The sequence below is a fragment of the Protopterus annectens genome, chromosome 8.part1, assembly GCF_019279795.1.
Source record: "Protopterus annectens isolate FY-2018-M chromosome 8.part1, PAN1.0, whole genome shotgun sequence".
Taxonomy (NCBI): Eukaryota; Metazoa; Chordata; order Ceratodontiformes; family Protopteridae; genus Protopterus; species Protopterus annectens.
Window position 1 is genome coordinate 273,735,948 of NC_056742.1, and position 27,043 is coordinate 273,762,990.

Here is a 27,043-nt window from a genome sequence, read left to right on the forward strand (position 1 = left end):
CAAGAAAAGAAAACCAATGGAGACCTATTCTCGACCTGTCCGCTCAAAACACATACCTCATTGTTCCAAAATTCAAAATGCTGACCCTACAGCAGCTTCTTCCCATGCTGGGCAAGGAGTCTTGGCTGGTAACTCTAGATCTCAAGGAGGCATACCTGCACGTCCCCATACGACCAAATTGCAGAAGATACCTCAGATTTCTTGCAGGATCAGAGCATTATCAATTCTCAGCATTGCCCTTTGGCTTATCTACTGCCCAGAGTATTCACGAAATGCCTGGCATCAGTAATTGCTCATTGCAGGCTTCAGGGAATTCAAATTTACCCTTACCTGGACGACTGCCTGTTACAAGCGGACAACAAAACAAATTAGCAAAAGATTTGAAAAAGGTCATTCATCTACTGCAAGCCCTGGGATACACAGTCAATATAAAAAAGTAAAGGCTGATACCATCCCAAAGGATAACTTTCTTGGGTGCAGAGCTGGACACATCAAATCAAATGGCATCCCTCACAGCAGAAAAACAGAAGCACCTTCCTCTCTATTTCATGGCATTAACAAAGCAGAACCAGCTAACAGCAAGGAAAGTCCTGCAAGCCCTGGGTTACATGGCATCCTGCATAATATTGATTCCACATGCCAGACTACATATGAGAAAGTTACAGTGGTACCTAAGGAATTTATGGTCTCAGCACAAGCACAGCCTAGAAACCCAAATTCCAATAATCCCATGCCTGAAGCAAGAATTCCAATGGTGGGCTCAGGCCTGTCAATCGAACAAAGGGCTGCCCTTCCACAGCACTCAACCAAGCCAGACTATCACAACGGACGCCTCAGACCTCGGTTGGGGGGCACACATGCTGGACAAGTGCATACAAGGCTTATGGACTCAAGACCAGCTGAACCTACACATAAATCAAAAGGAGATGCTGGCAGTAAAACTGGCAATTCAGGCATTCAGACCATTTCTTCGACAGGGTCAATTGCTGATAAGGACAGACAACACCACAGTTATGTGGTACATCAACAAGCAGGGAGGCACACATTCATACCCTCTATGCCGGATGGCAATGGACCTCTGGGATGTGGCCCTGAGCTTCAACATTCAGTTACAAGCAATATTTGTACCAGGAAAAGAAAATATACTAGCAGACATCCTAAGCAGAACTACCACGGATGCCCAAGAATGGATGCTGCATCCAGACATCTTCAAATCCATTACAGGGAAATGGGGACTACCAGAAATAGACTTATTCGCATCCCCACACAACCACCAATTGAAAAAATTCTGCACGAGGGCATACCACCCACTTGCTTGGAAGGTGGACTCCCTATCTTTCAGTTGGAAAAACCTGACAGCATATGCATTCCCACCTCTTCCTTTGATGCACAAGGTGCTATTGAAGATCAAAGAAGACCGTCCAAGGATCATCCTGATAGCTCCAGACTGGCCGAGGCAGCATTGGTACCCATTACTGAGGAGCATGTCTCGGGAACAAATATGGCCTCTGCCTCTAGTTCCCTTACTGTTAACACAGAACAACTTCAGGACCCTGCATCCAAACCTAAAAACACTGCAGCTGGCTGCCTGGAACATTGCATAAGACAAAATAACCCAGATTTATCTCAAAGGGTTAAAGACATTATCTTGGAGGCTCGCAGACCCTCAACAAGGAAAACTTATTCAGCAAAATGGAAAAGATATCTCATTTGGAGTGCAGCAAAAGGAGAAAATGTGTCACTGGTAAACATAGCTAACATCCTAGAATACTTGGCAGAGCTTTTCCACAATGGCCTGTCCTACTCTTCCATTAAGATTCATGCATCAGCTATTTCAGCAGAATACAACATGGACCCTCCAGTCTTCTCACATCCTCTACTCAGACAGTTTCTGAGAGGAATTAAAAATGTAAAACCACCAAGGAAGCCACCATTGCCCGCATGGGACTTGAACTTTGTGCTAGAAAAGTTGACACTCCCTCCTTTCGAACCAGCAGCAACAGCAGAATTACAGTACTTATCGTGGAAAACTGCTTTCCTGCTTGCAATCACTTCAGCAAGAAGGGTTTCTGAACTACAGGCATTAATGGCAGTACAGCCCTTCCTTATCTTCCATCAAGATAGAGTGTCCATGAGAACTAATCCTACTTTTATGCCAAAGGTGGTCTCCAGGGTATCTTTAAACCAAGCTATCCACCTGCCTACATTCTTCCCCAACCCACAGAACAGGGGAGAAAGACTATTACATACCTTGGATGTACATAGGCAATTGCGCTACTACCTGGACAGGACCAAGAGCAATAGAAAAACTGACCAGCTACTGGTAGCATATGCAACAGGAATGGAAGGAAAAGCAATTTCAAAGCAGACAATCTCTAAGTGGATAGGAAATTGCATTAGATTTTGTTACTCTTACCATGGAAAGACAACTCCAGAAAACATCAGACCTCACTCCACAAGGGCTACAGCCACTACTACAGCTTTTTTACGAGGAGTGGCTACCAAGGACATTTTAGAGGCTGCTACTTGGAGCTCCGTGCATACATTTGCCAAGCATTATAATCTACCCTTATACTCCAGATCCCGAGCAGGTTTTGCCACTACTGTTTTGCAAGGGATCTTAACTACACCATAATCTTATTATTACCTCCTCCCCCAGTTTGGCTATGGTATTCTACCCATTTGTTAGGACTGCAGATGCATCCTTGAAGGACATAGTACAGTTTTGTACCTACCATAAATGTAGATGTCCGAGAGGTATGCATCTGCAGTCAGGATTACCCTCTCTCCTTCCCGTCTGTGGTACTCCTAGGGTATTTGCCCATCTTCTAGCTAGCTGGGGGAATCTATTATGGTGTATTTGTTTGTATGTATGTATATACATGTTTATTTTTATTTGCTCTCTGTTATTTGGAAACTTTTACATTTATCCAAATTTAGCCTTCCTAGAGGGCACCAGGCATCTGGGGCAAGAAACACTGAGGAAAATGGCATCGGCTGATACCTTTATACCCGAAGAACTGCAGCTATGACGTCCGGTGAAGTGCGACATCAGCCGAGGCCAGACCCAGACTTTGGAATCCGGCCAACCGAAGGGCTGCCTGATGACAGGATAACCCATTTGTTAGGACTGCAGATGCATACCTCTCGGACATCTACATTTATGGTAGGTACAAAACTGTACTTTACCCTCCCTCCACCCCCTCTGAACTAGCTGGACTTATCTATACCTTTCTATCCTATACAACCTTTGGGGTGTATTTGCTGGCAACTGAAGGTATTGTTTTTATTTTATTTGTATATTTTTGATTAGCAATATGTATTGCCTACCCACTTGGGGGCACCTGACATCTGGGACAAGAAAAACTGAAGAAAATGGCGTTGGATGCATATTATATACCCCTGGCGCACTAACGTCAGGGAAGAAGAGACAGCAACTGATGCCAGACCAAGACTTTGGAACTCTGGCCGACTGCAGGACCACCTGATGGCAGGATAACCCAAGTGTGATGACTGCAGCAGTGTGAACACTCGAACATCTACATGTATGGTAGGTACAAAACTGTACTTTATACAGATACATCAAAGAAGAGGTCAACCATCTATACCAGCAGATCAGGAAAATGTAATAAAACCTAAATTATCAGAATTCCTGGCCGTCTTTGCTGAAATAGATTAGTCCAGATTTCAGGTTTTGCTGAATTCCGGTCTGTGGTATAGTTTCCTGTGTTGCCCGTATCCTTACTTGGATAGGAGGAAGCTTCTCTGTTCACCAGTAAGAGTGGGGAGCTTTGAGCAGCCTATCTGTCCCTGGAGGAGTGGTCTCAGCCCTGAAACTAGTAGCTTATTGGCCGTTTTGGGTCAATTCCTATCTCTCTCAGTTTTCCTGCTTTAAAACCCGCATTTGCGCAGTTTTGCACGATTTTGCAAGTAGAGGAGCATCGGACAGCACCGCTTAAAGGGGTTTAAACTATTCCCGGCTCCACAAAGTCTGCTCTTCACTCTTTCCCTTAGAACTGTTCCAAATCTCAAAGTAAGCACTCTATTTTCATTCTAAAGCCCTGCAGTTGCTCGTATAAGTAGTCTTATAAGTAAGCACTAATAAACTAAAGCAGTACACCCTCTTATACTCCCTTAAAGTATTTGGCTCCTTATTGGTCCTTTTTGATCAGTCAAAAAGTACTTCTTTATACTATTCTGGCATGTCCAAAAGTCAGTTTCAGGTTTACTCTCCAGTCCAGCTGGTGAATCTGGGAATCTTGAGGCAATGTTACAACTGCCTTATGTACACAGACCACCCTCTCCTCCCAACAGGCTCTCTCAACCCAGTACTGGCGCAGTCAGTCAGGCGGGCGGAGAAGGTAACCACAAACACCACAAATCCAGTCTCACATAGACCTATCGTAGCAGCAAAACAAACACATAAAAACATACTCGAAGGCTCTAAATAAAAATTTTCCCAAGCAGCAGAGACCTCCAAAGTAGACATCCAAGCAACCGCTACCCCACAACAATACCCACGTATCACATAGTTCACAAAGTCAGTGTGCCACACAGTCACAGCTCTTAAGGCTAAACAACACACCTAATACATTTGTAATAGGTGACTCTGTTGTCAGACACAGTGACGTCCCGCTCACCAGGCTGAACAAGGAGAAGGTCACTGTAAGCTCCCTGTCTGGTGCCAGGATCCGCCACATAACATAAGCACTCAGGTCACTCCAAAGCAAGTACAAATATGACTCCGTCATTGTCCATGCTGGTGTGAATGACCTGAGACGTACCTCCCTGGACTACATGAAAAGAGACATAGATGAGCTCTCTGATCATGTAGCCCAGGCCGGTATGACCCTGACCTTGAGTAGCATCTTACCCTCACCAAGAATGATGCCACAGTATAAAGACAAAATGATCAATTTTAACACTTGACTAAAGTATTGGAGTAATTCAAAGGGGATCCAGTGTCTTGTCAGCCTGGGATGACTTGCTCGACAAGCCACTCTGCTTCGCTAGGGACGGCTTGCACCTGTCACCCCTGGGCTTTCGAATATTGGCTAAGGCTCTTGCCACCCCCATAGTGCCTTTTTTAGGCAAGGCTCAAAAGACAAACCGACCATAGGCAACGCAAGGAAAAAGAAACTAAGGGTAATGCTGCTCAACGCCAGAAGTCTAAACCTCAAGATGCACATCCTCGAGGCTCTCCTCAGTATGGAGAATATCGATAGCTGTGCAGTAACAGAAACCTGGTTCTAGGCTCCCGAGAGCACCCGAGCACTACCAGGTTATACCTCATACCATGCTTTTTGGCCCCAAAACTCAGACCGAACCACAAAAGGTGGGGGAGTATCCCTATTCATCAAAGATACCCACACCTCCAGGTTAGTGGCACTGCACGAAGCATCGGAGACCATCCATGTGCAACTAACAGTGGGCAAAACTGCCTTTCAGTTTGTAGCCTGCTACAGACCACCCTCCCAAACTCAGGAAACCCACTCAGCTTTCCTGAAAACACTGGAGAATATGATGGTCTCTCCAAACACCATCATATTGGGTGACTTCAACTACCCAAACAAAAACTGAGAGCACTACTCAAGCCCCAACACCCTCGCCCAACGCTTCCTAGAATTTATAAACTCAAATGCTGTGGAACAGTTGGTCACCACTCCCATAAGAGGGGAAAACATATTGGACCTGATCATCACCAACATGGGGACTCTATATGTTCCATACCAGAGGTATACCCCTCATTGGTAAGATCTGACCATAAATTAATCTCACTGGACAGCCATATCCCGTCCCCACCCCAGCCAAGGAAACCACGGTAAAGAACTTCTCAAAAGCAAACTTCACACTTCTCAAAACCGAGGTGGAATCCTTCAAAGCCCCCAGGCCAGTGGAAAATACGTCCCAAACCGCAGAATAATTTACAAATGCATTCTATGGACACCTACAGGAAATGCATGGATCGTGTTATCCCAAATAAAACCAAGACTCACTCCTCCAAAGGCAGGAGACCTGTCTGGTGGACCCCAGCCATAAATAAGCTATACAACAGAAGGAGGAAGCTACTACATGATAGAGCAAAATCCCAGAAAGGGAAGGCATCTCTGATCAGTGCTAGCAAGAAACTACGATCCCTCATAAAATTATCTAAGGCCAGCTTCGAAAGAAAAATTGCATACGATGCTAAAGATAATCACAAGGCCTTCTTTAGTTATGTCAGGAACCTGGGTGGCAACTCCCAGATATGCTCTGAGTTAGTGCAAAATGACAAAAAATACACTGAACCCACAGACATTGCCAACATCCTGGCAGACATGTTCAGTGCCAACTTCTCCCCCCCTTCCCCCCCAAAAGAGCAAATGTCTATCCCAACAGAGTGTAGCCTCCCTGACATCACAGATGCACAGGTGAGAGCTGCCCTCTCCAAAGCAAAAAACACAGCATCAATGTGCCCGGACGGTGTCCCGGGCTGCGTCTTACATGAGCTCCCAGAAGAACTGAACCCTCACACAAAGTCACAGTTCAATCTCAGCCTTACTGTGGGATATGTACCCAAGGAATGGCGTACAGCAACAGTGGTCCCACTCCACAAAGGTGGTGCCACAACGGACCCCGGAAACTATCGCCCTATAAGCCTGACTAGCCTGGTCTGCAAAGCTATGGAGCATATCATCATGGAACTCATAAACAAAGACATTGGGAACCTCCAGACACTGGATCCTACCCAATCTGGCTTTGTTAAGGGCAGATCTTGCATCTTGAACTTGGTTGACTTCTTTGAAACAGTCACCAAGTCCATAGATGAAGGGAAGGTAGTCCACACAGCCTACCTGGACCTCGCAAAAGCCTTCGACACAATACCCCACTCGGGCATCATAAATAAGCTCACCAGCTTAAATATCAACCCCTATGTCACAAGATGGGTTGCAAACTGGCTCAGGGATAGAACCCACATGGTCAGAATTGCAGGTGCCATGTCAGACTCTAAACTAGTTACAAGTGGAGTCCCACAAGGCTCAGTCCTGGGACCTCTCTTGTTCGGTATATATTTCTCTGAGGTACAGGCTAACATGGGAGGACTATGGCTGACCAAGTTCGCAGATGACTGCAAACTGGGTGCCATAATCGATTCGCCGACTGACACAAGCATCCTCCAAAAGGGTCTCACAGAGACGGATAACTGGTGCCAGAGCCATGGCCTAAAGCTAAATGCCAAAAAGTGCATAGTCATCCCCTTTTGGAAAAACAAAGTGCCCACAAATTACCACATAGGTGGTAATCCATTAAGTACGGAAGAAGTAATTAGGGATTTGGGAACCCAAGTAGATAGCAATCTCTCCTTTGACAATCACGTTGCCAAAGTGGTTAGAAAGACCTTCTATATAGCCCACCTTATCACAAAAGGGTTCACATCTAGATCAAGAGAGGTCATTGTGCCTCTCTACTCATCACTCATCAGGCCCATAATTGAATACAATGCCCCATTTGCGATGTGCCTTACCCGACACCTGCAGCAACTGGAAAGACCCCAAAAGTACCTCACCAAGAGGATCAAGGGACTCAAACAGATGCCCTACGCAGTTAGGCTAAAGAAACTCCAGCTCTACTCGGTTGCTTACTGCCTACTCAGAGGTGATCTGTGCCTGACGTATAAAGCCATGTCCAAACCAGAATTAATGGACATGCTCCACCTCAGGAAATCCAAATCCCTTAGAGCTACACGCTCCAGGGACTTAAACGTCAGCGCAGAAATAAATAGGAAATGCTGGAGGGACAGATTTATATCCCAGAGGTTCCCCTCACTCTGGAACAAAATCTCAATCCATGTTAGGCAGAGCCCTTCAATGACCGTCTTCAAGAGAAATCTTGACGAGTGGATGGGAGATCATAGGTTTACCCCTGGGATCTCTTCTGTGTCCCTTCTAGACAGAGGCACAGTAAACTAACCTTAAAAGGGCTATCTTTTGTGACCTACTATACAGAGGCACAGTCAACTAATCTAAAAGGGTGGCGAAAGCCAAACACACTCTGGCTAGGCTTATAAATGCCCTAGGGCAGATAGCCTAGTATCAACCTATGAACCTATGAAACCATGCCCATAGGCAGGAGAACACAGACTTTTACTCAGGGCTATTTCCCATTGCAAGTACAGGCCCTGGATATCCATTTTAGATCTTTCCAGATTAAATAAATTTCTAAAAGTGCCAAAATTTAGGCTGACACTGCAGTTCATATTTCCTCTAGGCCCTCAGGCAATCCTTGTTACCCTTTACCTCAAGCATAGCTACCCTACACACTCCCATTTACAGAGGTCAGAGGCAGTATCTTAGGTTTGTAGCAGGGTCCCACAACTATCAGCTTACTTCCTTGCATTTTGTTTTAGCTATTGCACCCAAAGATTTTCATATTTCTTGTCTCATTGATAACACACTGCAGAAACAAGGGCATACATATTTACATATAGCAGCATAACTGCTTGACTCAGGCTCACTCCCTAGTGAAAATGCAAAGGACAATGGACTCCACCTGCCCTTCATTAGAGTGTTATTGGGTACAAACACCTGCAAGGCCTACCCTCCCCTAGAGAAGGTGGTGTCACTAATCACCTTCTTCCAGACCATGACAGGAAAACTCACAGTAATGGCCAGACAAGGGGGTGCCATTCTGATAGGCATTACCCAGTTAAAGCCTGACAATGGATGCCTCAGATCTAGGCTGGGAAGCTCGTGTATTGGACTTCAAGGTGCAGTGCACCTGGAGTTCCAGTGAGTAAAGACTACACATAAATAAAAAAGAGATGATGGTGATTATCTGCTTTCTGAAGGTTTTTAAAGATGTCTGGATACCAGGGACTGAGCATAATCACAGACAGTATTGCTATGTTGGAATCATAGCTTGATACTAGGGACTCTGCACATAATCGCAGACAGTACTACTGTGATACATAAACAACCAAGGGGGAGGGGGCATACATTCTTTTCACTTTTGCAGGTTGGACATACAGGGCTGGGACCAGATCTTGAGCTACTTATATACCATCTCAGGAAAACCTAATGCCATATCAATTAAGCAAGACCTCTGCATATCCACATGAATGGCTATTGTACAGGGAGACTTTCCTAGATCTGACATATGGATTGTTTCAGAGAGAGACTTCTTTGCTTTTCTAGTCAACAGCCAGTTACAGAAGGTCTACTCCAAAGTACCATATAAATTGATTTAGGCAGTGAATGTATTTTCCTTAAAATGGGCAGATCAGTTTCTGTATGCTTTCCCTGCATAACCTTGCAGCTTAGGATGACATAAAAGAACACGGAGGAGAAGCCATAAATGATTATTGTATCTGTATTCTGGACAAAGCAAAACTGGTTCTCTCAACTCATTCAGATGGCAAGAGAGGTGCTTTACCTGCTGCCACAGCATGTGACCCTCGTGACATGATGCATGGGGGTCTGTGATATACCCTAATCAGATCACATTGAGCCTTGCATCTTGAAGGATGTGACCTTATTAACCTTTGTGCATCTCCATTCTAAGGATGCTCTAAAAATTATGAAGGGGCAAAGAGGCCAGGTACAGCAAGATCATACCTTACAAAATGGAAGAGATTTTCAGTCTGTTGCCAAAGTTGGAGCCATCACCCAGCACAGATGTATGTGCCTATAGTACTCTAGTATCTTTATGAGTTTTTTGAAGCTGGCCTAGTGTATACTTTACTGAAGGTACACTTATGTGCTGTCTTTGTCTGCCAAGCTGCTAGTGGACGGCCAACTACCATTTAAACTGTCAGTGAGACAAGTTCTAGTGGGCACCTTCCATCTCAGTCTCCACCCCCCCAGGTGGTGCTTGGCCCCAGCTTGGGACCTGTACTTTGTGTTTAAAGACCTAACTTTGCCACCGTTTGAACTGGCAGTGTCTGCATACCTGAAATTCATGACCGATAAAACAGCTTTCCTCATTGCAGCTACCTCAACAACAATGGTATTGGAGCTTCAGGTCTTAATGTACAAACATCCTTATCTGGTATCCCCACAAAGATAGGGTGACCCTACCCACTCTCCCCTCTTTTATTCCCAAGCTGATTACAGAACTAGGTCTCAACCAAGCTTTACAATTAGCTGTTTTCTCCCATTTGCCTCAGAACAAGGGAGAGAGATTTTTGTACTCATTGGGTATTCACAGACAATTTAAGTGGTATCTCGATAAAACCAATGTCTTCAGGGGGGGAAAAAAAACATTTGTCACCACTGCTAAGGTCAGATGGGGTTAAAAATCTTTAAACACATCATCTCCAATGGGTAATATGTTGCATTAAATCTTGGTACATTACCAGTGGAAAGGTAAGCATGAAAAAATCAGGTCTAACTCTATGCAGGGCACAGCAACTATTGTGGTCTTCTTGAATGTAGCTAGTGAACAGGATAGTTTGGAAGTGGCTACTTGGTCCTCAGTTCATACTTTCTCAAAGCGCTACAAGTTGGAGGTGTTTGTAGGGCAAGAGTAGGGTTTGCATCTACCATTCTGAAGGGCATGATTTCTTACTCTACTAGGTAATAATCCACCTCCCTGCTCCTGAAGAGGGGCTGAACAGCTTTGGCAATCTTCCCTACTGACATGACCACAGCAGTGATCCACACAAAGAACATAGTACAAATGTGTAGGCGATTTACCATAATTATTGATGTTCGAATGTTCCCTGTTGCATGGAAATTTTATTCAAGGTGGGAATCCATTTCCCTTCCCTTCCCCCTTTCTTCACTACTACTTGCATTATCCTTTGTCCCTGTGTTTTTTTTTTTTTTTTGTGCAGGTCACTGTGGCAGGACACCAAGTGTCAGATCAGGGATCCTGGTGTTTCAGCTGCTAAGAATTATCAGCTGCTAAGAATTATCATTTAGACTAGCTGTCTTGAAAGATGGGCAAGAATACACTAAAGATGGTGCAAGCAGGTGACACCTAGACATCGGGTTCATGAAGACGTCCTAGGCAAGACGACATCAGCCTGGTCAAAGGGGAAGGGTGCCCTGTTTGATAATCAGGCCTAATGTCAGACCTGTGTCAAAGTTTCATACAGTGATGACTACTCCATTGACCATTCTTGAACATTTACAGTTATGGTAGGTTGCCCACACAACTGTACTATCTACTGTAAAGATAATTTCAATATTTAATGTACTTACGAGTATATTTTACTAGAGACTGCATTGTAATAAATAGGAACCATAAGAATAATCAGTGTGCATTTTTCATCTCAGAATGTGTGCATATGTTTGCGACAGACTTGTGATTAGTAATAACTCTTTTCTGTGCATATTTTTATCTTTTGTTATAGGGAAGGCCCACTTACATAAAGCCATAATGTGTCACGAAGAAGCCATACGAGCTCTCAGCTTGTGTAGAAACCTAAGAAGGCTAGATATCGTTCAGGAAATTCTTTCTGTTGCTCACAAGCGATCATTGAACAAATATGCAATGTATGAGACTGAGGATGACTTTGTTAGTTACATGGATGCACCTGAATTAGTCTGTAAGTATTTTTCAGGCCATACTGATAGTCCCCTTGACTTTTTTGTCCTGCAGGAAGAAATATTGGTGTCATAACAAAATATTGACTATTAATATGTTCTGTAATATTTATCATGATCCTTTCATTGCATAACAAATCAAGGACCTCTGATCTGGACATTAAGGCAGACTCTCCAGTCTGCACTAGCTAGTGCTGTATCGCTTGGCAGCTGGATTGTAATCAAGTGTGGGAAAGAATTGTAAATCCAGCAGTGGTTTCACTTAAGTATAATGCTGCAGTAATCTCTGAGCCATTACTACATTACTTTGTGAGACTTTATTCGGTAAAGGGCCAAACCTTAAGGTGGAAGTGACCATAATCATCACATTCTTTTAATTAGAATACTGGCAGGAGCTGATCATTAGGTCACTGTTGTAGTAGCATAAAACTATATGGGGGCATATTCTGCCAAGGATATCAGATGTCAGGCCAATATACTAAAGCTTGTGGGTGCCTCCCTTATCCACCATTTGCCTGCTCAAGCACAAGAATGTGCCAGTATAAAAAAGGTTATATAGGTACCAAAATTCAGAACGTTGGTGATGCTGATGTGCTTAGACATCTTGCCTTCTTAGCATCGTCAGTGTCAGTGGTCAGCATGACACTAAAGTTTTGTATGCAGATATGTACCCCATTGGGGGCCTTCTTTAATTTTTTTCTGGAAAAAGTGTTTTTCAGTAGTGGTTTATGTCTGTCAGAAAAGGGAAATGCAAATGTGGTCGACAAATACTTTACAAGGACGCCCACATGGCCTGCATTTTTTGCCTTGGAGAAAGTCGCAATATCCTTTTCTGTCATTTATCTTTCACTCTTCAAAAATGTCGGTAGTAGGCTTAATACCTTAAAATGTTTTTTTTAAAGACATCTTTAGCATATATGGCCATGGTGACAATCTGCAATATCAGATGTCCCCCTTCAGTCAAAAAAGGAGAGAAAATTTTCAAAAAAGGCTCCTGAATAAATGTGTATGTATGTCCACATCTTTCTACACTCTGGAGTGGACATTTCCACTATTGTAGTTTCAGAGCCCTCAGGCCATCAGTCAACTTCCTGGTCCCTCTTGTGAGGCTCTGTGGAAAGCTGCTAAAGTCCACACGTCCAGTCAGACTGGACTTCAGGTGCACTTAGCTGAAAAAGAAGAACCCAGTTTCCCTCTCACCAAAGGAGAGGGTGATGTACATCAAGTGCTAGTAAAGAAGGAAGTACCTCTCTGTCACTCAGGAATGTCCAGACATCTAATTCTTCCAAGACTCTCAGACTAGAGGCATCAAAAAAAGAGACCCAAAAGACTAAGCATTTGTCCCCCCAACCCCAGCCCCCACAACTCCTTCCAGTTTGAAAAGCTTCCACAGGAAAACTGGTTTAACTTCACCAAGGCTGTCTTCAGTTCTGTCCTGTCTTTTCACAGTCTTCAGCTCTTGTGTTTTCCCAGGCTTGGAGGAAGAGACCTCCCTCTTCTTCAGAAGAGCAGGTGCTTTCAGACTGTCAGTATGAATGCCTTTGTTATGCATCTCAACTGTTTTTTACCCCTATGAATCCAAATCTGGAGAATTTATCCTCAACTTTCCCTAATGAATAGAGTTCTTTTTTGCACCATTTGTAAAATGCAAAAAGAAATCTTCAAATGAGAAGGAAGAGAGATTTCAAAGGACAAAAATGATATTATGACCTCTTAAGAATGGATCCCCCCAAACTCCATTCCTCCTGTATTGGGGGCTTTGGAGGATGCTTTTAATTCAACTTCAGTTCTCTGTATTCATAACCTTCCACACCTAAGACACCTGACGGTCTGTATAAGGTGCCAGATTGCCATAAATTTCTCTTTAGGAATTCCATTGCTCATCCAGATGTGATTTGTATGGACAGGGTTAGTGGATCTAAGCTCCTGGCTTCTTCTAATTTTGCTCCCAATGAAAATGACAGTAAGGGTTTTAACAGGTATGGGAAGCAGGTGTATATTTCTTCCAGTTTAGCTTTCAGTTCCATCAGTTGTCGGACCTTTCTACAGTTTCTGACATGCAGCAGTCTATAACTATCCTAACTACTTTGTCAAATGAGGTGTTTCTGCTTCCCAAGTCACAACATACTCAGTAAATAAAATGCATATATACCAACATACAGATATTTCAGACGTGGGCAATAATGCCCTTCTAGTCTGACAATATAGTAAAGCAGTTATTCCCATAATAAGTGTCCAGGTTTTTCTAAAAAATATCTAAACTAATGGTTGATTTAATGTAATTTGCTAGTGTATTCCATGCATCAGCTACTCCCTCAGAGAACCATTTAGTACACTTCTCATTTCTATTAGAGTCTTCTACATAGGTTGTATGACGATTCTTTACTGCTTTTTGATAATACCAAACATTTCCAGACATCCTTTCTTAAATGTGTATGTGAGACACTGTATATGTTCAGATATTTTGGTCTTTCTTAATAACTTAAAAGTTTCACATCCATAGATGTCCTTGATCTGCTGTACTCTTTCCAATTTATAGATTCATAGGTGTGTACTAAGTTAACAACCAGTGGGGCTTTTTTAAACCTAGCCATGCATCCCAAATCTGTGACAAGTTCTGCTAGCCTTGATAAGTGTAAGCAGGGACTTGTGAGATGAAGTATTTGCAAACAGGGGCCTGGGAGATGAACTGTTTACAGGCTGCCTTTGTCCATCAGAGACATAAGTGTCAAACCAAGGATTAATTTCCTCTTCCCCATCTAGAGGTCCAGGTTGTACTTGAATTAGGTTGGGGAGGAACTCTGCTTCATATGTTTGGCAAGTCTGTGCAAGAGGAGAGGTAGTCTCTAGGATACATACCTGTCCCTTCAACAAGTCCTGTATATACCACTGGCAAGGTTTAAGTATGTAGAACAGGTAATTTTGGTACTGAATGTTTTGCTGATATACAAGAGGTCCATCAGATTGTGGTTTGATGATGCCTTGAATGCCAGGCATAGATCTCCGCTCAACAGCCTGTACAACCCAGAATATAGGGTTAGGGATTTGAGGCAGTCTGTGTAGGACATGTTATTTACACTCTGTATCCTTTTAGTGAGGAACCTCTGTGGATGTTCCATTTGTTGGATGTGCCTGGTTAAGTACATACCAAAGCAGGCACTGTACACAATGATAGATCCGATGAATGCCAAATACAGTGGAACCTTCACTTCCTTGGACCTAGATGCCATACCTTTGTTTAATGATTTCCTCACTGCTATAGACACATGATGGTCAAAAGCTAGATTACTGTCTACGTGTGTCCCCAAGTCCCTGACTATAGTTACCAGGGGTTGCTGACTTTCCAAAGAGTACTGTTATGCATTTCTTATCATTTGGTTTTAGTCAAAGGCTCTAACGGCAGTTATTTGTATGTATCAGCCCTTCATGGAGAACATTAGTGTTAATGGGGAGATTCTTTGATTGCTCCTAATTTGTAGTCATCTACAAATTTGGTCAGCCAGAGGTCCTTGACTTCAGAGAAGTAGATGCCTAAAAGTATCAGTTCCACGTCCAATTCCTGAGGGACTACACTGATGATTGGCCTTTTTGTAGAGATGGACTGCCCGATTCTAACTTCCTGGGTCCTGTCTGTGAGCCAGCTGGCTATCCGCTAGGTGACATAGTGGTTTACACTGAACCTCTTGGGTTTGTCAACAATGCCCTAGTGGGATACTGAGTCAGATGCCTTGGCGAAGTCATGGTAGGCAGTGTGAACCATTTTGCCCTTGTTCATTGCTTTGGTGACCTTCTCAAAGAAGTCCACCCTATTGAGTAGGCATGACCTGCCCTTGCCGAAACCATACTGGGTTGTGTCCAGTGTCTGGAGGTTTCTTGTGTCATTATTGACAATTTCCATGGTAATTTATTCCACGGCTTTGCATATGAGACTAGTGAGACTTGTGAGTCTGTAGTTTCCAGGGTCTGTAGATGGACTGCCTTTGTACAGAGGGATGATGGTTGCTGTTTTCCATTTGTGAGGCACAAAGCCTTTTTTGGAGCTACAGTTAAATAATGATTGCAGAGAGCCTGATAGGTCATGTTTCTTGATATTTGGAAGGCAGCCTGTGATATTGCCAGGGCTCATTGATGCTGTGTTCTTTGCCTTAGAGCATTGATAATCTGTTCCATAGTGAGTGTAGAGGAAGTTATATTTGATGGTATTTCCTGAGGGAGGCTGAGGGGTGAAAGAATGGTAAAGTTAGAGCTGAATTTGTCTGCCATTTGGTTTACTATATCTTCTGGCTCAGTATAGGTAGTTCCATTAAAAATGAGCTATGCACACAGTTGTGTATTGCCTTCAAGGTTGCGGACATAGCTAAAGAATGCCATGTGGTTGACCTTGGTGTGGAAAGCCATATTTACCTCAGATTTGGCTTTGGTAGACTTCATTTGTGCTCTGGATTTTTGTTTGGTTTGACGAGAGTGCTTTTATCCTTCAGTATGCTACACATCCTAATTTTTGCCATTATATTCTTCCCTCTGTTACACGGTCTACTGATGTTGTGATTCTACCAGGGTGGCTTGTTTTTTTTGAGCTAGTGCTGTACCCTGGTGGGTACAGCTACTTCCATGCAGCTGTTAACATGCTTGTATAGAGTTACTGTGAACAGTTTCTTGTAGGCAGCAGATTTTCTTTGTGTTTCACAGTTGCAGTCATTACATTTGGGTAATCTGCTTGCAGGTAGCCCTTAGTCGGCCTGATTAACAAAGTCATGGGTCCTGCGTCGGTTACTGTCCCTTCTTCCATGACTTCAGGTCATCAGGGGTATAAAACATGCAGCCGACGCCATTACATCAGTCTTTCTTGCTGTGTTGTGCCCGAAGCAGTAGCATTTCTCAAGTGCTGGATGGCCGACTCCTGAAATTTTTGTTTTCGAGTTTCAGAACCGAAGTCTTCAATTAAAGCTAAGTACCCCATTGGGGAAACTTTTTCTTGCTCCTACCGATGTCAGTAAATGTTATTAATTGCATTACTTGTGGAAAGCAAATACCTCATAAAGATTTTCATTTGTACTGTATTCATTGCCTAGGCCCTGACCACAATGTACCTTGCTGTCGGTTTTGTGCTTTATTTAATCAGCGCACTATCCGTCGTTGGTCTATTTCCGCCTCTAAATATTTCGGTTCTCAGTTTAATTATCTAGAAATGTCATCGGTTAGCCATCTGACTACTGGGATTCCGAAAAAATGCAAAGATAAAGACAGAGACAATCCGTTGAGGTCCAAAACTGATGACAACGCTTCTTCTAAGCCAATCGCCAGTTTGCCGGTACTCAGTGAGGCGCTTTTGCAGCCCCTGATACCCCCTACTTCAGATTCACAGGCCTCTACCGAGACCCATTCGGAGTCCAGTATGTCACGAGATGCTTCAACTATGGAGCCCGCGGATGTCTCTACCTTGGATGAGTCCGGAGCCGCTGTGCAGGCACCGGCTTCTGAGTGTGTATTCAGGCCTACGAACTTGCATATTAAACGGACACCTCCTTCTTTACTTAGGCCTAAATCTCGATCCATGCCTAAAAAAACGATGCCCAGGCCACATGCTCAGGCCTCTACGCCTAAAAAGCAAATGATAAGAATGGCTGAAGATCTAATAACTCTAATCAGGGATAGCCAACCCCCCCTTCTAAGAGGCCTAGGACTGATGCTGATTATGAATCTTCTGATAAGGATTCTGTTTCTTCTGATTCTTCTGATTATCTGGATTTGCCCTTATCTACTTATGACAATTATGATGCAGAGGACTCCATTCCCTCTGCTTCCCCTCCTGAGGATTTTTCTTTTGGGGAAACCTTACATACTCTAAGGGAGCATTTCCACTGGGAAAGCCAGGATTTTTCTGATTCAAAAAAAGAGGCTTAGGGATTTCCTTCTCCTACCTCAGCATAGGCCTTTAGCTATTCCTCTTGTACTAGACATTGTTGATGATGCTTTTCCGGAATCTAGTTTGGCCCCTGATCCCCTGCCTCCTGCTCCCAGAAAACCTGACAGATACTACAGGGTCCCTGAGTCCCACAAGTTGCTTTTTAAAAATCCTATTGCAGATCCTGAGACTATTTCACAGGGGCCCAAGGGCATTAAAGCTTCTGCTGCTAAAAATCCTTCCCCTTCTGATAGAGACTCCAGGGCACTGGATAGATGGGGTAAGAAGGTTTACACTTCTGCAACCTTGGCCATTAGGGCTTTAAACTGCCAGTTTCATATGTTAAATTATCAGCAACATGTTATTGGACTGCTTAAACAGAAAATGATGTTGATTCCTGACTGTGTGGAAAGTAAAGAATTACAGGATTTAATGCATTCTGCTGAACAAGTTGGAAAACATACTTTGCAATGTGGTTTTGACTCATTAGAGGCCTCTTGCAGGACTGCTGATGTTCTTTGTGTTTCACTGTTGCAGTCATTACATTTGGGTAATCTGCTGGCAGGTTGCCCTCAGTCGGCCTGAATATCAAAGTCTTGGGTCCTGCGTTGGTTGCTGTCTCCTCTTCCATGACGTCAGGTTGTCAGGGGTATAAAACATGCAGCCGACGCCATTTTCTTCAGTCTTTCTTGCCGCGTGGTACCCGAAGCAGAAGCAGTTCGCAAGTGCCGGTTGGCTGACTCCTGAAATTTTCGTATTCGAGTTTTAGAACCGAAGTCAGGATTTCTCAGAGTCAAAAAAGAGGCTTAGGGATTTCCTTCTTCTTCCTCAGCATAGGCCTTTGGCTGTACCTCCTGTATTAGACATTGTTGATGATGTGTTTTCGGAAACAAGCATGGCTCCTGATTCCCTACCTCCGGCTCCTAGTAAGCCAGACAGATATTACAAGGTTCCTGACTCCCACAAATTTTTATTCAAAAATCCTGCTGCTGACCCTGCAACTATCTCACAGGGTCCCAAAGGTGTAAAGGCTTCTACAGCCAAGAATCCTACCCCCTCTGGTAGAACTTCCAGGGCGCTGGATAGATGGGGAAAGAAGGTTTGTACGTCTGCAACCTTGGCAGTTAGGGCCTTAAACTGCCAGTTTCATGTGCTTAAATATCAACAGCATGTTATGGGATTATTGAAACAGAAAATTATGTTGATTTCTGAATGTGTGGAAAATAAAGAATTACAGGAATTATTGCATGCAGCAGAACAGGTTGGAAAGCATACTTTGCAGTGTGGTTTTGATTCCCTGGAGGCGTCTTTCTGGGCCGCAGTTACTGGATCTGTGATTAGAAGGCATGCCTGCTCAAGGATCAAAATCAGTCTGATCATGGTAAAGCTAAATTGTTGGTGCACCTTTACAGCATGATACTCTGTTTGGTAATAAGGCAGAGGAGGTATTAAAGAAAATGGAACACAAAGCTAAATCTATGCAAACTGTAAAAGATTTCTTACAAGTGCAGCCACCCAGATTCAGTAGACACTGGCTTACAAAAAAATTGGTCCTTTCCTGTGTCCAACAGAGCCTCACAAGGCAAATCCATGCGCTCAAAAGGCTCTAGACACCAATCACAGGGTTCTTACAGGTCAAAGCAATGGGGTGCCTCTACCTCCAAATCTGGAGGAAACACAGTACAACCCTACAGTAAGCAGTCTCAATGACTTCCCTCTGCCATCACCAAGCACTTATCTTTTGGCAGCCCCCTTGGGGTGAAAATTAGCACGTCATGCTCAAAATTGGCAGTTAAAGGAACACTACGGGAAAATAATTAAAACAAATATATTTTTTAACTTTTCCCTAAGTTTAGCTCATTGCAAACCTGCATGTACCAGACAGAAGTAGTCACTATTAATTTTATTCTGTTTGTACCCCTGACTGCCCTCCTGGGGGCAGACATCCTGATGAGAATTAGTTTGTTCTATAGAAAAATCTAGCCCATAATTCACTGCAAGTCCACTGTATTTGAGATTTTAGTGCCCATAGCTGTACTGGTTCATTACTGTTCCATTCTCTTAGAATGGAAGAACAGAGATGATCATGAGAAGCTATTTTTCAGAGGCCTCAGTAAAAGTATAATTCACTGTCATGCAGTGCCTCTTACAAATGTGTTTGCTGCTGAAGTGTTACACATTCTGTGAAAAAAAGCTTCCAGAAGTAGATCAGCCTTTATTTAGGCATTTAACTTTGATATGCCTCGATTTCTTCTTCAGTTACTCCTTCCATATTCCAACCCCCTGCTAGCAAGAGTATCAGATTTCCCGCCCTGCAAGGTTCAGCTATTCAGTCAGCTTTGCATGACAATACACATCAAACAGATTTGCTTGCAGTCTGCCTGGTGTATCATTAAAAGTGTTCCCTCATCCCTCTCTTTACACCTATCATCTGAATAGCACTTTTACAGTCATCCAGGTTACAGAAATGCTTTTAGCAATCCTGCATATAAAGGTGTTTATATATATATATATATATATATATATATATATATATATATATATATATATATAAGATTCATCTCGGCCACGCACAGATTGGGGTCTCTCTGCAAATAATACTGTACTCATAAAGAATATTCATATTTGCCTTGCATAGAATTTCATTCTTCTGCCTTATTATCCCTTATGCATACTACTGATGTCTCCTTATGTTTGTGGGTACTACTACTAATATCTGCACATATTTATTGGTGTTATTTTCTTTTTGGTCCACTTTTTTAGTCAACTTTGTAGTCAACTTAAAATATTTTCTGCATGCTATGCAGTGCCTACTCTCTCTGTTCTGAACAGTGTGCATCCTGTTCTTTCTCAGTCTCAATATTGTTGTCCATTGCAAGCTTGCAGTACAAGTTTCAATGTTCACTGACGTCCAGAATTTCATAAGTTCATAAGTAGGCACTAGGCTATCGGCCCTGGGGCCTATACAAGCCCAGCCAAAAAGGTACCTTGGCTTTTGCCACCCAAGAAAATTATTTTCCTGTGCCACTGTGGAGCAGAAGCACAGAGGTGATCCCTGGGGTGAATTTCCTATTTCCCATCCAATCATCAAGATTTTTCTTGAAGAGTGCTAATGAGGAGCTTTGTTTGATATAGATAAGTAGTTTATTCCAGAGTATGGGAAGTCTCTGGGACAGGAATCTATCCCTCTGGCATGTTCTGTTTATTGTGGTGACAAGGTTTAGGTCCCTAGAGCGTGTTGCTCAGTAGGACTGGGATTTCTTTAAGTGGAGCATGTCCAACAGCTCTGGGTTTGACATAGCTTTGTATGTTAGGCAGAGATCACCTCTGAGTAGGCGATATGAGATGGAGTATTCTTCAAGAAGCTAGGAGCAGTTTTTAAACTGAAGACACTCAATATTCACATGGTACTTGTGTCACAAACTGTTATATAGGTTCATTGGTTCATAGGTAGGTACTAGGCTATCTGCCCGAGGGCATTTATAAGCCTAGCCAGAGTGTGTCAGCTTTCGTTGCCCCATTGATTAATTAACTGATCCTCTGTTAAGCAGAGCCAATGAAGTGATCCCAGGGGTGTATTTTCTGTTACCCATCCACTCGTCAAGGTTTCTCTTGAAGAGTGTTAGTGAGGGGCTCTGCCTGATGTAATTTGGAATTTTGTTCCAAAGCATGGGGAGTCTCTGTGACAGGAATCTATCCTCCAGCATGTTCTATTTATTGTTGTGGTGAGGTTTAGCTCACTGGAGCGCATGGCTCGCAGTGACTTGGATTTCTTTAGGTGGAGCATGTCCATCAATTCTGAGTTGGACATGGCTTTGTAAGTCAGGCAGAGATCACCTCTGAGTAAGCGATATGCCAGAGTACAGCCAGAGTTTTTTCTGTCGGGCTGCATAGGACATATGTTTGAGGTCAGTAATCCTCTTGGTGAGGTACTTTTGTGGTCTTTCCAGCTGTTGGAAGTGTCTTGTGAGGTACATCCCAAATGGGGCATTGTACTCTATGATGGGTCTAATGAGTGACGAGTAGAGGGGCACTGTAACCTCTTTATTTCTAGTTGCAAACTCTTTAGTAATTAGATGGGCCACGTAGAAGGATTTCCTAACTACTTTGGCAATATGATTGTCAAAGGAGAGATTACTATCTACCTGGGTCCTCAGATCTCTTATTACCTCTTCTGTATTAAGGGGACTGCCACCTATGTGGTAATTTGTGAGTGTTTTGTTTTTCCCAAATGGGATGACTATGTATTTTTTGGCATTTAGCTTCAGGCCATGACTTTGACACCGGGTGTCCATCTCAGTAAGGCCCTTATCGAGGATGTCTGTGTCAGCTGGAGAGTCAATTATGGCTCCCAGTTTGCAGTCATTGGCGAACTTGGTTAGCCATAGTCCTCCTGTGTTTGCCTGTACTTCTGAGAAGTATATGCTGAACAGTAGGGGTCCCAGGACCGAGCCTTGTGGGACACCACTTGTGACTGGTTTAGAGTCGGACCTGGAGCCTGCTATTCTTACCGTGTGAGTTCTGTCTGTAAGCCAGTTGGCAACCCATCTCGTGACGTAGGGGTTTATGTTCAGGCTGGTGAAGTTTTTCCTGTAATACCCAAGTAGGGAATGGTGTTGAAAGCCTTGGCGAGGTCAAGGTTGGCTGTGTGAACCACCTTTCCCTCGTCCATGGCCTTGGTGACTGTCTTGAAGAAGTCAACCAGGTTTAATAGGCATGATCTGCCCTTAACAAAGCCGAACTGGGTCGGGTCAAGTGTTTGGAGGTTCCAAATGTCTTTGTTAATGAGTTCCATGATGATGCACTTCATAGCCTTGCAGACCAGGCTAGTCAGGCTTATGGGGCGATAGTTACCAGGGTCAGTTGTGGCCCCTCCTTTGTGGAGAGGAATAACCGTTGCTGTGCACCATTTTATGGGCATGTAGCCTGTGGAGAGGCTGAGGTTGAACAGCCTGTTTAGGTGGGGGGTTAGTTTGTTCTGTAGTTCTTGCAAGATGCAGTCTGGGACACCATCTGGTCCCATTGACGCTGTGTTTTTGGCTTTTGAAATGGCTGTTTTCACCTGTGCATCTGTGATTTTTGGAACACTACACTTTTCTGGTATTGTTGTGGGGCCTTTTGGAGGTGAGAGGGGGGTGAAGTTTGTACTGAATCTTTCTGTCAGGATGTTGGCAATATCAGTAGGTTCAGTAAATTTTGTGCTATTTTGCTCTAGTTTGGTGCATATCTGCGAGTTGCCACTTAGATTCTTAACAAAGCTAAAGAAGGCTTTGTGGTTATCTTTTGAATCCTTGGCTATTTCTCTTTCGAAGTTAGCATTGGATGATTTCATGAGGGACCTTAGTTTCTTACTGATACTGATCAGGGATGTCTTTCGTTCTTGGGATTTGCTTTTTTTCTGAACTAGTTTCCTCCTTCTGTTGTATAGCCTGTTTATGGCAGGGGTCCACCAAACTGGTTTCCTTCTCTTAGAGGAGTGAGTCTTGGTTTTGCTAGGGATGGCACGATCCATGCATCCTTGTGGGTGCTCATAGAGTGAATTTGTAAAGGTTTCTGCATCTTGGGCAGCATTATCCTTTAGCTTGGGGGCTGTGAAATTTACCACCTCTGTCTTAAGTAAGGTGAAGTTTGCTTTAGAAAAGTTTTTTACTGTGGTTTCCTTAGTTGATGTGTAAAGGTCCTTAGTTCCATTGTTAATCAGCTTACTGTGTAAATTAATTTAATCCTGATTTATGCTCGGTATTAACTCTAATCTGTGGAACTTGTTTAACTTGCTTACTTATGTAATCACTGTAAATAGTCTATTTGTAATATGTAATGCTGGTATTATGTAATGCTGTATCTGCTTACCCTTGGAGCTTTTCTCCCCGGGTCACCGCTGAAAATGGACATGCATCCAGTTGGACTATTTTGGTCAACAAATGTAAAATAAAAATAAATAAAATAGTTGGGGGTGGTAGTGGGGTGTGGACATCCAGAGTGATTAGTTTATGGTCTGATTTAACCAGTGACGGGTTGACCTCTGGTGTGGAACACCTGTCGCCCATGTTGGTGATGACCAGGTCCAATATGTTTTCACCTCTGGTAGGGGAGTTTACCAGCTGATCCAGGGCTTTTGAGTTGATGAATTCCAGGAAGTGCTGGGCCTGGGAATTTGTACTCGAGTAGTTTTCCCAATGAATGGTAGGGTAATTGAAATTGCACAATATCAGGGTGTTCGGTAGGACTTTCATGTTTTTCACTGTCTCCAGAAAGGTGGAGTGGTGGTCTTGGGTCATGGAGGGTGATTTGTAGCAGGCCACAATTTGCATTGCAGATTTGCCCGATGTTAGTTGCACATGGATGATCTCAGAGGTATCATGCAGTGCCACTAACGTGGAGGTGTAGGTATCCTTGATGAATGTGGATACACCCCCCTCCCTTTGCGTTTCGGTTTGTGTTCTGTGGCCAAAACGTGTGGTATGATTTGTAGCCCGGTAGTGCTGGGGTGCTCTCTGGAGCCTTGAACCAGGTTTCAGTTACTGCACAGATGGTGACGTTCTCCATACTGAGGAGTGCTTTGAGCGTATGCATTTTGAGATTTAAACTCCTGGCATTGAGAAGCATAACCCTCAGTTTTTTGTTAATTGTGCTGTTTACGGAGGTGGGTTTGACTTTTGAGCCTTGCCTAAAAAAGGCACTATGGGGGCAGCAAGTGCCTTGGTCAGTATTCGAAAGCCTAGGGGTAACAGGTGCAAGCCGTCTCTTGCAAAGCAACGTGGCTTATCGAGCATGTTGTCCCAGGCTGACAGACACTGGATCCCCTAAACAATCTAAACATGGACTGGACACCAGACAGTAGTTCAAAACATTCACATCCATACTTGTGCAATCTCTAATCCTCTGTACCATCTGACTATCAATTACTCATTTCCTTACATGTGTACCATACAGACTGTTTTTGCAAGTCACATAAAAAAGGCATGTCACCAAATGGAAGGCACATATAATTGGTGATAATGACTCTTGTTCACAGCATATTGTGGCATTTATATACAACTGTGAATCATACTACAGTACAGTAAATGGAATACTCCACTCCCTGCAACAGATCGCACAGCAGTATCATTATGGCTTCCTGGTACAGTTTTAAAACACTATGTAATCCAAATGGTAAGCACACTTAGTGAGAGATTCATCTTCTAGAAAATTAATACAGAGACAGACACATCTGACCTATCAGGAATATGTGTGAAAAAGTGAAGCCACTGCTGTGTGTTCAGGCATTCTAATCAACTGTAATGCATATCTGACAATGTATGAAGCACCACTGGGAACCCCTTTCTTCTGCAGTACCACTGTCAGACCATTAATTCCAGTGTATCAACTGCAGGATCTCTATGCTCTGACAATCGGATGAGTACTGTTGGGGCCAAGTGATATTACCATATCTCACGTGTCTACTGTTCACGTTACATTTTTTACTTCTTCTCTGTTCAGTATATATTTTTCAAGAAATTGCCTACTTTTAGATATTACTAAGCTTTGTGGGGGTTTTTTTGGATGGGAACAAGGATAAGAATGTGTGAAATATGAATTGTACTGCTTACTCCTTTCACTTTTCATCCACTATCAACAATATACTCCATAAACTGTCCCTCACTGATTGTAATCTTACTTTTCTGCCTTTTACTAGTGTAATTCCTGTTTGGTGTTAGGTGTTTTGATATCCTCACTAAATATTCTATACTTTTATACGGCCTGTTCTCCAACAGTCACCACCTTAACTGATTTTTTTTTAGCTCTGTATACTGTATGATAAACTTGTATACTGTTTCCTGCACATATCCTAAGTGTAATGCCTACTATAACTCTGTAGTCTCAGTGTTCTACTGCTTCTACTGCTTCTAACTTACAAATACTAATCTTTTTTTAATGTAAATTAAAAAAAATGGAACTTACAAATGGTAATATTTTGATTTCTGTGTAAATTTGTGGAGCGTTTCTCCCTGGGTCTCCACTGAAAAAGGCCTATCAGTTCAGATGGACTAACACATTCAAATGTAAAATATAGATTATGTTAAGCTAAGCGTTGAGTGCACTCCACAAAATGTGTATGTGACCCATACTGGCTGTGTGCCTGCCATGAAGGTCAGAACAATGAGTTCAAATAGCTATTGGCCAACTGTCATCCAGTTATCCAGCATTAGTTACCTTGGATAGCTCTGTCGAGTGAAAGCTGGACATAAATGAACCTGCCAAACATGAACTGAGAATTGCTACACAATTCTGGTTCACTTGCAGGATGCAGCTTGGAAGAGGATGGCATGATGGTAAGGAGGAGGCTGGACATCCGATCTATCCAGAAGACAAGATGGAAGTGCAGCCCAGTCAAGCTACTTTCCTTAGGAAACATAGTCTAGTACTCAGAAGGAGGTTAGGACAGAAATGGTGTTGAAATTTTGGTGAGAGAAAGTCATCCTAAGCCAGTGGGCGACATCAGCAGAATTAGTGACAGACTCATGGCAATCAGTCTGTAAAGACAGGCCAGTATTCATGACCTCAGTCTATGACCCACAGCAGGGTTGTGATACTGATGAAAGGAGTTCATTCAGACAGCAGTTGCAGGACCTACTATATACAGCTGGACAACATGAATTGGTGTTGATAGTGGCTGACTTGAATGCACATATTGGGATAGACAAAACAGGAGAAGAGGACTGCCTGGCTCCACATGGGTGGGCCAGCAGGATTAAGGAAGATGCCATTCGAAAACTCTGTCTGGCAAATGGCATTACAGTAGCCAACACGTTTCAGAAAGAGAGACCATAACAAGTTCACATCCAAGAGTGGCCAATATCTAACTTTGGTAGACTTCCCCTAGTAAGGAAAGCGTACAAGGGTATAAGCAATGATTTCAAAGCCATCCCCGCCGAAACAGTCGGCCCACAGCATAAACCCCAGGTTGCCACACTAAGATGCTGGCAATTGTGACAGAGGGCTCTAAGGTCAGCAGAGACCAGTTGGTAGACCTGGAACTTGACTGTAGAGAAGTTACAATAGTTAAAGGATATACTCAGGGCTCCACCAAGTAGAGGAGGAAATAGGTGTAGTTGAAGAAGAATGGCAGCACCTCAAACCAGCATGTGTGAGGAGTCATGAACTGATATGTGGCCAAACCAGTTATGTTAATAAGCTACTTAAGGAGACTGGGCAGTGGAATGCATCAGTTCAAGAAGTCTGCAAAACAAAGAAGGAAAAAGTGGTAGGTAGAAAACACTATCGGATTACTGCTTGCCAAACAAAGAAGCTAAGAAAGGAGTTGCAGTATCTAAGAAAAGGCCATTGGAGGCACTGTAACACCTCCTGGAAAGGGACTTTTCAGGTGGCTAAAAGAAACTACATCTGGTTGCAAGGCAAACACAGACATAAAGATAAAGTCAGTCACATACCCTTTGTAAAGCGAAGCCAGCATCAACCTGCTCACTAGTCCACAGGACATCAAAGTCCGATGGAAAGAGTATTTCCAGCAGCTTCTGCAAGAAGTAAACTGCAGAGAAAAATTATTGCCCTAGAAACGGCCTATAATGAGAGAAGAAAAGTAGCCCACCATAGAAGACCACTAAGGAAA

The 27,043-nt window shown here is 43.3% G+C and overlaps 1 protein-coding gene across 3 annotated transcripts in view; it reads left to right on the forward strand.

The window, feature by feature from the left end:
* The window catches only part of RHPN2 (rhophilin Rho GTPase binding protein 2), a 2,376,893-nt gene that overhangs the window by 1,883,538 nt on the left and 466,312 nt on the right, over window positions 1–27,043 (forward strand). For all 3 annotated transcript variants that reach the window (XM_044081870.1, XM_044081871.1, XM_044081872.1), the window contains exon 11: window positions 11,336–11,530. In XM_044081870.1, the coding sequence (XP_043937805.1) occupies window positions 11,336–11,530 (195 nt within the window). The remainder of the gene's footprint in view (window positions 1–11,335; window positions 11,531–27,043) is intronic.